This window comes from Phoxinus phoxinus (genome assembly GCF_949152265.1).
Source record: "Phoxinus phoxinus genome assembly, chromosome: 16".
Lineage (NCBI taxonomy): Eukaryota > Metazoa > Chordata > Actinopteri > Cypriniformes > Leuciscidae > Phoxinus > Phoxinus phoxinus.
In genome coordinates, this window is record NC_136891.1 from 25,097,729 (window position 1) to 25,111,240 (window position 13,512).

Genomic DNA, 13,512 nt, shown 5'->3' on the forward strand with positions numbered 1-13,512 from the left:
TTTACTGTCACTTTTGATCAGTTTAATGTGCCCTTACTGATAATAATTTTCTTTAAAAAAAATCTTATTGACCTCAAACTTTGGTAGTGTGTAGGTTTGATTTGTTTAACATTTTGTGCTCAATACATAACATGATTAAAATTATTTCATAGTTTTGAGGAGTTTACTATTATTCTCAGATGTGGAAGTTTGTAATAGTAAAGAATGAGTTGGTGTATCTGGTAGATTAGGGGAAATAGAGTCGGATGTTTTTTAAGAGCCGTAACAGTCATGTGACAGTGTTTTGTTTTTAGAAGGATGCACACAGAAGACAGTGCCCTCTAGCAGACAGTAAATACCTTCTCTCTTTCTCTCTCTCTCTCTCTCTCTGTCTCATCAGAAAACTCTGTTTACACTGGGGTCTGGTTCTCAGGCCTCGAAGTCTCCATCTCTGTCCAGTAAACAGCAGCACCAGCAGAGCGCAGCATCTATCCTGGAGTCTCTGTTTCGTTCTTCCGCCCCGGGCATGTCTACATTCAGAGTGCTCTATAACCTGGAGGTTTGTCATGCATTTCTCATCTTGAAGTTATAATATTTCATTTTCATATGCAGAGACAATATGTAAGCCAGTCATGGGCTAAAACAGTGTAAATAATGTCTCGGTGGCACTTTCAAAACATTGCTCTGTTTGTTTGAATAGTCCAACATGTCAACTTCTGGATCAATTAATGTCACACATTTAAGGGCAGGATTACCTGTATTCCTCTGTTTTTAACCCGCATTATAGTGTTGATTTGCATGTCAAGTTCAATCATTCAACCCTGTTACCAAAGTTATTATTCGAAGAAATTATCACACAAAAATATTTATCAACCATTAAAAACCTTTTTTTGGTACATATATACTATTTTGTATGTGTACACTGCTGTTCAAAAGTTTATTTTGAAAAAAAAAGAATTCTGCATGTAAGCATTACATTTATTAAAATACATTTATAATCTTATGACATTTCTATTTCAAATAAATGCTACTCTATTTATCACAGAAATATTAAGCAGCACAACTGTTTTCATTAACATTGATAATATATAAACCATATAGAAAATTGGTTAAAAGAAATATTCACTACCACAAGGGGGGACAAAACACTCACCTTTCTCGCTCACCTCCATCTGTTCTCTTAGGTGTTGAGCTCCAAGCTGATGCCCACATCTGATGATGAAATGGCGAAGACCAGTGTCAAATCTTTCTGTGAGAACTTCCTCAAAGCGGGAGGTCTCAGGTAGTCGTCTACTTTTTACCCACATTTCCTCTGCATGTTCATAATTAAGCAGTCTTAATATGTCTGTATATTTGAGTCATTAATTATCTGAGCGGTGCATTGTCTCTCTCTCTGTCTCAGTCTGGTGGTTAACGTCATGCAGAGAGACTCCATCCCGTCTGAGGTGGACTACGAGACCAGACAGGGAGTCTACTCCATCTGCTTGCAGCTGGCCAGGTGCAGTCTCATTTATCAGTCTGGCTCTTTTCTATTTCTCCATTTTCTTTGTACTTTTTCTCTCTCACTCTCTCTTTGGAAACACCGCTCCAGATGATAGGCCGCTTAATAATATTCCTTTAAAGGCGCTTGTATTTTTTTACAGGTTATATTTGACGGATGTTTGAGAACATCCTATAGACTTCCATTATTTTATTTATTTATTTGGTAACACTTTACAATAAGGTTCATTAGTTAACATTATTTATTTACATAAGAAAGAACTTGTTGTTTGTCTCCCCCTGTAGGTTTCTGCTGGTAGGGCAGGCTATGCCTAGTATCCTCGACGAGGAGTTGAGCAAGGACGGTCTGGACACTCTGTCATCTCGGCCGTTCCGTAACGCCGGGCGGCAGAGCGGGCGGCAGCTCTCCGTCTGTGGGACTCCGGAAAAATCCTCCTACAGGCAGGTGTCCATGTCTGACCGATCCTCCATCAGAGTAGAAGAGATCATCCCAGCCGCCCGTGTCGCGATACAGGTGCGTTACAGCACTCAGTGCTCTCTTGGTTTTCTAAATGTTTTTTTCTGCACCCTATATGACTTGTCTGAATTGTTGTTTCAGACAATGGAGGTGGGGGACTTCACATCCACTGTGGCGTGTTTCATGAGACTCACATGGGCGGCAGCCGCAGGCCGTTTGGACCTAGTTGGCAACAGCCAGCCAATCAGAGAGACGACCAACTCGCTTCTCCCGCTGGGCGTACGCAGCAGGGTTAGCAGCACAGGTGAGACTCTGATCGGGATTATATTATCTGTTGGAAGTTATAATCATCAAGATTTTGTTGTATGTTTTTGAAAGAAGTTTATTCTCCTGTGCTCACCAAGGCTACATTTGTTTGATCAAACAGAAAAACAATTACAATTTAAGATAACCGTTTTCTATTTTAATACATTTTAAAATGTAATTTTGTATCGGTGCTCAATTATTCTTGTTATTATCAATGTTGAAAATTTTGCTTGTTCTTTTTTTCAGGATGTATAGAAAGTTCAAAAGAACAGCATTCATTTGAAATGTACTTTTAATCAATGTCGTTGCTGAATAAAAGTATTAATTTCTTTAAAAAGAAAATCACGGTTTCCACAAAATATTAAGCAGCAGAATTTTTTTTTTTTTACATTGATAATAAGTAATGTTACTTGAGCAGCAAATCATCATATTAGAATGATTTCTGAAGGATCATGTGACACTGAAGATCAGAGTAATGATGCTGAAAATTCAGCTTTGCATCAAATAAAATTTGAAAATATAATAAAATCTAAAACATTTCTTATGAATTGTAATATTATTGGTAATAATATTTGATCAAATAAATGCAGCCTTGTTGAGCATAAGAGACGTCTTTCAAAAACGATAATTCCAATTTTTTGACTGGCTGTGCATACGTCTGTCTTTCAGTCTGTGCATCTCTCATGTTCTTACGTGTGTGTGTTGCAGGAAGTAACTGCAGCTCCGGCAGTGAGGGAGAGATCACCACATTGCAAGCTGGGATATGCGTCAAACAGCTGTGTGTATCCATCAAAGACACTATCATCGCACGAGAAGCGCTCTCTTTACTTGTCACATGCCTTCAGCTACGCTCCCAACAGCTATGTAAGAAAAGAAAACACGCTCACATGCTAAAGAGAAGTCAGACAAAAATGAAAACGCTTATGTAATCGCTTTTGTTTTTTTGTTCTAGCTTCATTTTACTCTCTGCTTTCTGTGAATGATTTCATCATTGATATTCTGCTGGGTTCGTCCAGTGGAGAGGTCAGTGCCTGCGTTACTAAATTAAACTCGTCTTAAGTGTGACTTCTGAGTCCAGATGTCTAAGGTCTTTCTCTTTCACAGATCCGACGTGTGGCATGCGATCAGCTGTACACTCTCAGTCAGTCTGACACCTCTCCGTACCCTGATCTCCAGAAGCCCAACCTCTTCCTGCTGAAGGTGGTTCTGACGGCCCAACTTCCTCTCTGGTCCCCTACCAGCATCATGAGGGGTGTTAACCAAAGGTCAGACACACCAAACATGCAGGATTTCTTCAGTTTAACCATTTCCGACAAACGAGACCTTGCTGAAATTAAATAATCAAGCATGGATTGTTACTGTAACAGGCACACAAATAAAGAAGATATTGTGTGAAATTATGAGTACCGGTATCTACTGAGCTAAAATTATGATCATGTTTTTAGGTTGCTTTCACAATGCACAGAATATTTTGACCTGAGGTGCCAACTACTGGATGACCTGACCAGTGAGTTTCTTCCTTATTTTGAATAGAAATATATCATATAAATGGCAATGGACAAATGGACGAAGAAACTGATTCCATTTTCTAGTGTAGTGTTGTCTGCATTTATCTCACTTTGTCTCACTCTTCAACCCTGTTACTACCCAAGTTATCGTTAGAAGTTGCAGACAAATATTTATTTTCTGTTTAATCTGTGGGAAAATGTAATTTTATCAACAGCTTATTTGACATCTGTCCCCAAACTAGCTAGTCGCTACTGAACAACCGCTTGATTTGGGCTAAAATTACAACCCTGTTACCCAATCTGCCTTATGCAATTATTGTTTTTGAAAGTCTTATGTTCACCCAGGCTGCATTTATTTGATTAGAAATACAGTAATATTGTGAAATATTATTACAATTCAAAAGAAGTTATCTATATTTTAAAGCGTAGTTTTTATTCTTGTGATGGTAAAGCTGAATTTTCAGCATCATTCATTACACCAGTCTTCAGTGTCTCATGATCCTTCAGAAATCATTCTGATATGCTTATTTGATATTATCAATGTCGAAAACAGTTAAGCTGCTTAATTTAAAAAAAAAACAACAACTGTGGAAACCATGATATATTTCTTTCAGCATTCTTTGATGATTAGAAAGTTCAGTGAACAGCATTTATTTGGAATAGAAAGAATAGTCTTTACTGTCGATTTTGATCAATTTGATCATCTCTCACACAAATATAATCTAAACTATTTATAATTTGTTAACAATGTTGCAAATTCTATGAACTTCATATAAAAAATTAATTGAACATAAAAATGCTAATTAAATATATTTATTTTGGTCTCCTGAGATGATCAATATTTTCTGAATATGAAGCCATTTGCTCAACCCTATTTTTGTTCCTTTTACCCAAATGTAACTTTTTAGTGGGTGTCCTTTACTTTAGTTCTGCTTAAGGAATTTAAGAATCATTTGTTGATTCCTTCGGAAAGGCTCAGCCCACATGTGTTTCATGTCCTCAGCATCAGAAATGGAGCAGCTTCAGATCGGCCCGGCGGCCATGCTGGAGGATGAGATCAGCTGGCTTGATAATTTCGAGCCCACTTGGACCAACGAGCTGGAGACCAGCGAGGCCGATAACATCCTTCTGGCTGGACACCTGCGCCTCATTAAAACCCTGCTGTCCCTCTGCGGCAGTGAGAAAGAGCAGTTCGGTCCGACACTTTTCCCATAAATATGACAGCATGATGTGACCCATATGGAGATTCGGATGTGGATTAGAATGGTTTCTTCTTGTTAATGCGCTGCAGGTCCTTCTCTGATCCAGCAGCTGTTGGACGACTTCCTGTTCAGAGCGTCTCGAATCATCCTGAACAGTGACAGCTCATCTAGCACTATAGCATCTATCCATGACTTTCACCCAAAGTAAGATGAAATGCATACATTCACACACATTGGCACGTAAGTTGCTGGAATTGCCTTTAGCATTTGTGCACTTGTGTGTTTCTCAGGTGCAGTACGGTCAGCAGTCGTCTGGCGGCGTACGAGGTGCTGGTCATGTTGGCTGACAGCTCTCTAACTAACCAGCAACTCATCACTAAAGAACTGCTGTCCATGCACCATCAGTCTGACCCATCACTGACCAAAGAGTTCGACGTGAGTGCCCTCACTGTCCTTCTGTCTTTTGAGGAGTTTTGCAACGTAGACACTGTTATTGAACTGAACTGAATTGAATGGACATTAGATGGAAACTTGTTTCCACAGAATAAAAAAATGTAAAAGGTAATTCACCTTTGGCTAAGCCCCGCCCCCCTTAGTTACTGTTGCTACCTCCGACAACTTCATCTGGGCTCTGGTTTGGTATCAACATGGCTTATGCTGTGACAGCTCTTCCTGCTGAAATTTTATCAAACTTTTATAAAGCAGCAAATAAAGTGTCAGATAGAAGTAGGCAAAAGTGTCTGCAGTATGCGTTTGAAGGCTTTATTCAGGACATACCGGTGAAACGCAAGCAGCAACAAGGCATCCAAATACAGGCAAAAGCATAAGTTAACGGTCACAGTCAAAAAATGAACCACCTAATATCCTAATCGAGACGGAGGCTGTGACTAACAATATCAGGAGAAACACTGTTCATACAAAGCTGGGTAGGTCTCTATTCACTTCTATAATCGTTATTATTTACAAAGCAAACGGACTACGCGAGTATAAAGTTGTATTTATTAGCAGCGTGTGCTAGCGTATCAACAATTAGGGCAGAGAACCGAAATCATAACCTAAACAGCATAAAACTGTCTAACTAGTAGCCTATAACTTCACACACAGTAAGGTTAAAAGGTAAATGTATCTTAGAGCAAAGGTGAGCTTGTTGATCCTTGAGGGGTTTCGCTGACTGAGGACGTCCACACAGTTTAATCCAAAGACGACACTTGTCAGTATTTAACTTCGGTTTTGGGAAGGGGAAAAAACGGACACCCCCTCCAACCTCTCTGGGAAACGCGTATCTGTTTTACAAATGCCCCAGGCACAACGTTTAACCATATTTTTTATAAAACGACGACGTAATAGCCTGCCGAGACCAAAAATATGAGCCTCCTGCGTTGAAGTCAATGGAGCGCCATGAAAAAGTGTCGGACCCTCTGTGGGAGCTCGTTCTTGGCTGCGCTGTGATTGGTCAATCTATATTCTAGGGCGTGGCTTAGCCAAAGGCGAATTGCGACTTTTTATCTCACAATTGACCCCTTCGCATGGAGTTTGATTGACAGGCGATCTGACCAATCATAATCCGCCGAATCCGCCATTTTTGGCCGACAAAGCAGTCAGGAGAGTTAGTAGATTAACGTAGGAGGATTTGAACTTGAAAAATGGTGTGTATTGACGTCTTTCCGCGGTTAAAACAACATTCCTTATGTTCATTCCTGTTTATTTGATGCTATAAATGAACTAGAAGGAAGAGATGATCGGTTCACGAGCAGCTTTAACTGTTGCTCTACAGCGATCTGTCAGACAAATTAAAGAGCCACAAAACGGTATTTATTGTTTAAATTTCTTTAAACCGCAATGTATTTTTTACTGTGTGAGAACATGGTGTGGCGTGAGAGCGACGTGGCTTGTCGGACATAGCAACAGTAACTAAAGGGGGCGGGTCTTTGCGAACGGTCAATTGACTTTCTGTATCGCAATTGCAAGTTTAAAAAGTCCGATTTACAAGAAATAAAGTTAGAATTATGAGAAACAAACTGAACACAGACTTTATAACTCAAAATTCTGTATTTATTTCTTGAAATTCTGACATTATTTCTCGCAATTCTGACTTTATAACTTGCAATTCTGATTTTATTTCTTGCAATTCTGAATTTATAATTTGCCATTTTTAGTTTATTACTCGCCATTTTGAGTTTATTACACGCAAATTCTGAGTTTTTATAACTCTGAATTGTGACTATTTCTCACAATTCTGAGTTTGTCACGCAGTGATAATTTTTTATATAAATTTTCTTTGAGTGAAAAAAAATTGTGAGAACTCATAATTACCTTTTTTATTCCATGGCATAAACGAGCTTCCATAACATTGAACTGACTCGAGCTGACTAACTTCACTATTGTCTTCTATAGAGCTCGCAGCTTATACCTGAAGTAAACTTTTCATAATGAACTTCACACAATTATTGAACTGAATTGACTTGAGCTGATTAATGACACTATAGTCTTTAGAGCTGCTTTACAGCTTTTTGTCACATATTTTATGAAGTTTGCATCATGTTATTTTCCTCTATTATTGTAAAGCGCTATATAAAAAAGGTGACTTGACTTTTGGAGAAAATAGAAATACATTTTAACTGCCATGTAAGAAGCCTTACAACGGATGTACTGGCATTAATTTGTGTCATGTGTGTGTTGTCAGTATCTTCCTCCCGTAGACAGTCGCTCTGTGTCAGGGTTTGTGGGTCTGAAGAACGGAGGTGCGACCTGCTATATGAATGCAGTGTTCCAGCAGCTCTACATGCAGCCTGGTTTGCCTGAGGTAAACTCCATTATTACTAGTGTACGGTTAGCACAGTCTCTCTCCATTAGGTGACGCCCTAACCTAAAAGTAGTAGGAGTGAACTGGCAAAGTGTTTATAGCTGTCTGACTCCATATTTTTGGTTATTGAACAAATTATGATTTTAATGTGTGTAATTATAGTATTTTGCTTCTTTTTGGTATACTTTTTTTCTTTTTTTAGTATAATTCTTTGATATTAGTGCCCCAAGTTGTTCTATCTTCTTATAATGAGACATTCACTATTATAAGCTGCATCTTACTCAAAATAATTATTTATTATTGTCCCACACATTTATAGTTTTAGTTTAGTTATTTAGTTATTTTACAATCTCCCAACATTCCATTTATCAAAGAATCCTTCAAAAGGTATTATGGTTTCCACAAAAACAGTTTTCAGCATTGATAAGAAATGTTTCTTGAGCAGTAAATCATCATATTAGAATGATTTCTGAAGGATCATGTGAAACTGAAGACTGGAGGAATTATGCAGTTAAAAAATTTGCGTTGTCTTCACAGCAATAAAAAAAATATATATATATATTAAAATGGATTTTTTTGTGTGTGTTGTAGTCTGTCTTGTCAATAGAAGATGACGCTGAAAACCCAGAGGAGAGTGTGTTCTGTCAGGTTCAGTCTCTGTTCGGTCACCTGATGGAGAGCAAACTGCAGTACTACATACCTGAGAACTTCTGGAAGGTGAGAACCACCTTTATGATCATCCATACCTAAAATGCACTGTATACATTTATTTTTAATGTAAAAAGTTATAAATTCTAAAAATACTTCTTCATTTTTAGTAGTACATGATGAAAAAAGTGAAAAGCTTCCTATCAGTCCAGTGTTTCAGCATAATATATACGCTATAGTTTGTTAATATATATATTTTTTTGTCATTTTTAAATGTCAATAGTTTTTATTATGTTTAGGTTTTAGTTTTGGTAGTAGTTATTTTAGTTGAGTAAGAGCAAGTATTTGATCATTGTCATCACATGCAGATCTTTAAGATGTGGAATAAAGAATTATACGTGCGAGAACAGCAGGATGCCTATGAGTTCTTCACCAGTCTTGTGGATCAGCTCGATGAACATCTAAAGGTACAGCGCACATGATGTCCCCTGCATACTCGAGTGTACGTGCGTGGTCTGAAGTGTGTTTGTAATTCTCCTAATGTCTCCCTTGCAGAAAATCGGTCGAGAGCAGATCTTCAAGAACACATTCCAGGGCATTTTCTCCGATCAGAAGATATGCAAAGACTGCCCACACAGGTGAGCCTTAAAGAAGTCATTGTTTGCTCACCCACATGTCATCCCAAACAGTAGCCTTCTTAAAAACAGTGGCTTGAGTTGGTGTCCGGTTACTGTTTGTAGGTATGAGCGCGAGGAGACGTTCATGGCTCTGAATTTGGGGGTGACGTCCTGTCAGAGTCTGGAGATCTCTCTCGATCAGTTCGTCAGGGGTGAGGTCCTGGATGGCAGCAACGCTTATTACTGCGAGAAATGTAAAGAGAAGGTACAGTTGGATACAGTCGTTGATCCTTGATAGAGAACCGTAGTGAAATATCGATGTACATTTGTGCTCACACATTTTGTGTTGCAGCGGACCACTGTGAAGCGCACCTGTATAAAGTCTCTGCCCAGCGTGCTGGTCATCCACCTCATGCGATTCGGCTTCGACTGGGAAAGCGGCCGCTCCATCAAATACGACGAGCAGATCAGAGTAAGAGCTCTGCTGATGTCATGTAGTTTTCGGCTGCAACTAATAAATCATTTAGAATTCCATTAATCTGTTGATTATTTCTTTATACACTACTGTTCAAAAGTTTGGGGTCGGTAGAAAGTCACTCATGCTCACCAAGGCTGCATTTATTTGATCAGTAAAATCAGCAATATTGTGAACTATTATTACAATTTAATATAAATGTTTTCTATTTTAAAATGTTCTATTTTTCTATTTAAAATGTTAATATATATGAATTTTCAACATCATTACTCCAGTCTTCAGTGTCACATAATCCTTCAGAAATCATTCTAATATTCTGATTTGGTGCTCAAGAAATGTATTATTGTTATTTATGTTGTGCTACTTAATATTTTAGTGGACACCATGGCACATTTTTTCAGGACTCTTTAATGAATAGAAAGCAATTTGTTTGAAATGGAAATCTTTTGTATCATTATTTACTTTTACTTTTGATTAATTTAATGTGTCCTTGCTGAATAAAAGTTACAAAGAAAATCGTATTGACCCCAATCTTTTATAATGCTAGTGTATTATCGATTTGCATCCAATAATTTGTTCACTTTGTGTGCTCTTAGTTCCCCTGGGTGCTGAACATGGAGCCGTACACTGTGTCAGGGATGGCCCGTCAGGATTCAAGCGCGGATCACGGCGATAACGGGAGAGGGGGCGAGGGCGGATCCGGGGGGTCGCCTCGGAAAAAGGTCACCATCTCTGAGAACTATGAACTGGTGGGAGTGGTGGTTCACAGCGGACAGGCCCACGCTGGACACTATTACTCCTTCATCAAAGACCGCCGGTGAGTGACAGCAAGAGAGAGACCTTGTCTGTTCACGTGTTTTAGCATGTTGCTGTGCAGTTTGTGGGGTGTTCTGGTGTTTACTTGATCAAAAGAGTGATCATTTTATCATTCATCAGACAAAAATCATAAGTCTGATCACTATTCACAGGATTTTTCAAGTTTAACTATTAATGAGTTGATGAAAAGACAACTATTAAAATAAATTACTCTAAAAATAAAACACTTACTAAAAAAGTAACTATTTTATGTTTACCTCCACATCATTTAACCATTAACCAACATCAGGTAACCATGAACGTGAATGCGTTGTTAAATTATATATGAATGTTTTAGGTCAAAGGGTTTCGGCTGACAGAAAAGTTTAGGAGTTCTTAGTCCACACAAATGATGAGAGACGAGATGCGTTGGGTTTTAATACTTGAGTTTAATACCAGGAAACAAGATAGGAAAAACAAGATTACAGAATGCATTGTAATGTTACATAAAGCTTTTGTTAAAGGATCCCAGCTTGTGTTTGAACGATACGTTTATGAAGTTCTGCAGAGTCTATTTCCATTATACTTCAGTAACTGTAATACCTGAAACATGGGCTTCATTTTCCTGGGAGGTCTTTTGCCCCCTCTCTGTGTGCATGTATGTGTTTTTATGGGTCTCTGGGGGGGGGGCGTGCTTCTGTTTTTGGCAAGAGTGCTTTTATTAGAGTCTTAAACTGTCCCAGATGCTTGGCGGCATGATGGGCGCTTTTAACCAGCGCTTTATTTTTTTTTCAGGGAATGAAGGAATGTTTGTGTGACCACTATGAACTGAGTAAGATCCATAACATGTTTTTCCAACGCTCTCTTCCCTTTTAGGGGTAGTGCACGAGGACACTGGTATAAGTTTAACGACAATGTTGTGGAAGAGTTTGACATGAACGATGAGACTCTGGAGTATGAGTGTTTTGGGGGAGAATACAGACCCAAAGTTTACGACCAGTGTAAGTCATTAATATTTCTTTAAATCCATATTTATTAATGATGCCAAAAGTACCAGTACTTCAGTACCAAGTCAGTAAAATAAACATTTCTGGTTGTACCTCCTCTGAGCATGAACACAAGATTAGGCCTAAAAATAACTGAATAGCTATAACATAAAACATACAAATGTATAATATAATAATATATTATTTAAATAAAATTCTACAGCTTACAAATATAAACTTCAAGCCCTTTTACTTAGATATATTATACCTCTTTTCAAAGTCTTGTTTTTGTGGTCTTTTATGTTTGAATGTTAAAAAAACACATTATGTTTCACATATTTGACATTGTTGCAGCACCTCTCTTCCCAGTCTGTCAGTAACGCTCTGTTTAGTTCCTGTCTCTATGAAGCCCCTCCTTTTGAAAAGCACAATGCTCTAATGCTCTCAGCTGGACCAGTGTGCTGTGAATGGTCAATCGTTTCAAGCGTTTTACGTTAATCACCCCCCTTACCAATACCGCGAGTTTCAACACACTACTAACACAACTCAACCAGGCCTCTCCCCTTTATATTGCGTATGACTTGATTGGGAATTATTAAAATGAGGAATATTATGAGGTGTTCATTCCTGAGAAAACTCAAGCGTTTCAGGCAGTTCAGAAACAGTGCTTGCTGATATAGAGATACTTTGTGCTTTGTTACTAAAAGTTTAAAATGTACAAAAGCAAAATAGGACCCCCTTTATTTAGTTCATTTTTTATTTGTGTTATTAGCTAGAATATTTTTTTTTTATCTGTGGTATCAATAACCAATTTCGCTGTTATTAACAAGTTTTATTTATTTATAAAAAAACTTGGGTTGACCTAATTTATAAAATATACCATACGCTGACATCTTACACTTATCCTAGATAGATTAAATTCACGTCATCATCCTCATTATCACTCATGGGGTTCATATGATTGTGTTAACATGCTATAGCGAACCCCTACCCGGATGTGCGGAGGCGCTACTGGAACGCCTACATGCTGTTCTACCAGCGCATCAGTGACCAGAACTCCCCCGTCCTGCCCAAAAAGAGTCGAGTCAGCATCATGAGGCAGGAGGCAGAGGATCTCTCCCTGTGAGTTAGAGTCTTCAATCCTGCATCAATGTTTGAACATGGACACGCTTATTAATGTTCATAATGCTTCATCTCAGGTCAGCCCCGTCCTCTCCGGAGATCTCACCCCAATCCTCCCCACGGCCTCCCAGAGCCAACAACGACCGCCTCAGCCTGCTCACACGCTTAGTCAAGAAAGGAGAGAAGAAGGGTCTGTTTGTGGAGAAGATGCCCGCCAGGATCTATCAGGTAGAGATTTTAAGGCCTGTGACTAAAAGAAAGGTTATGGGTTTAATATCAACATCTTCAGGAATTAAATATATAAATGGTTGAGAGAACCATCATAATATTGTTTTGAGGTGTTACAATGTTTTGACACACTCCCGATTTTTGGATCTGTAGATGGTGAGAGATGAGAATCTGAAGTTTATGAAGAACAGAGATGTTTACAACAGCGATTACTTCAGCTTCACACTGTCTCTGGCCTCTGTCAATGCGGTAAACACTGAGAATTCATTCGATTGTCGCCTCTTCTGTAAGCTCTGTATATATTGACTGCGCTCATTTTTGAGCTTTACTTTTTTACAGACAAAGTTAAAGCATCCGTCTTATCAGGCCATGGCACAAACCAGTCTGCAGCTGGCCGTCCAGTTCCTCTTCCACACGTACCTGCGTACCAAAAAGAAACTCAGGTGAGACACTGCTTTTGTTCACAATGCTTAAACTCAAGGCTTGTTCCAGTTGTTATTGTTAAACTATTACAAAGACGAGAACTAGTGGTGAAAACATTTCATTATAAAATATTTATTTTATACTTAATTATATACTATATATATACAGAGAGAAAGAAGATATTCATTTAAAATTATTTTCAAATATAAAGTAATATATATATATATATATATATATGAATCAATGTCTCATTAAATTAATCTCCCAAGTGTGACTTTAGACTAATCATTGTATGTTATCAATGTGCAACTCTGCCATCTTCTCTCTCAGGGTGGACACAGAGGAGTGGATTGCTACCGTGGAGGTTCTGTTGTCCAAGAGTAGCGAGGCGTGCAAGTGGATGGTCCAGTACCTGGTGTCACCTGAAGGACGGGAGATCATCAAGTAAGCATTGTCCATCATC

At 38.5% G+C, this 13,512-nt stretch overlaps 1 protein-coding gene across 4 annotated transcripts in view; it reads left to right on the top strand.

Moving 5' to 3' along the window:
• Positions 1–13,512, top strand: part of usp24 (ubiquitin specific peptidase 24) — a gene marked incomplete at its 5' end in the record, with an annotated part of 64,553 nt that overhangs the window by 40,243 nt on the left and 10,798 nt on the right. For all 4 annotated transcript variants that reach the window (XM_079639833.1, XM_079639831.1, XM_079639832.1 and 1 more), the window contains 25 exons: positions 380–538; positions 1,164–1,261; positions 1,382–1,477; positions 1,765–1,993; positions 2,078–2,240; positions 2,951–3,106; positions 3,195–3,265; positions 3,347–3,507; positions 3,688–3,749; positions 4,754–4,945; positions 5,042–5,156; positions 5,243–5,387; positions 7,636–7,755; positions 8,347–8,472; positions 8,772–8,870; positions 8,959–9,041; positions 9,144–9,285; positions 9,373–9,492; positions 10,092–10,312; positions 11,167–11,291; positions 12,257–12,398; positions 12,476–12,626; positions 12,780–12,875; positions 12,966–13,069; positions 13,380–13,493. In XM_079639833.1, the coding sequence (XP_079495959.1) occupies positions 380–538; positions 1,164–1,261; positions 1,382–1,477; positions 1,765–1,993; positions 2,078–2,240; positions 2,951–3,106; positions 3,195–3,265; positions 3,347–3,507; positions 3,688–3,749; positions 4,754–4,945; positions 5,042–5,156; positions 5,243–5,387; positions 7,636–7,755; positions 8,347–8,472; positions 8,772–8,870; positions 8,959–9,041; positions 9,144–9,285; positions 9,373–9,492; positions 10,092–10,312; positions 11,167–11,291; positions 12,257–12,398; positions 12,476–12,626; positions 12,780–12,875; positions 12,966–13,069; positions 13,380–13,493 (3,290 nt within the window). The remainder of the gene's footprint in view (positions 1–379; positions 539–1,163; positions 1,262–1,381; positions 1,478–1,764; positions 1,994–2,077; positions 2,241–2,950; positions 3,107–3,194; positions 3,266–3,346; positions 3,508–3,687; positions 3,750–4,753; positions 4,946–5,041; positions 5,157–5,242; positions 5,388–7,635; positions 7,756–8,346; positions 8,473–8,771; positions 8,871–8,958; positions 9,042–9,143; positions 9,286–9,372; positions 9,493–10,091; positions 10,313–11,166; positions 11,292–12,256; positions 12,399–12,475; positions 12,627–12,779; positions 12,876–12,965; positions 13,070–13,379; positions 13,494–13,512) is intronic.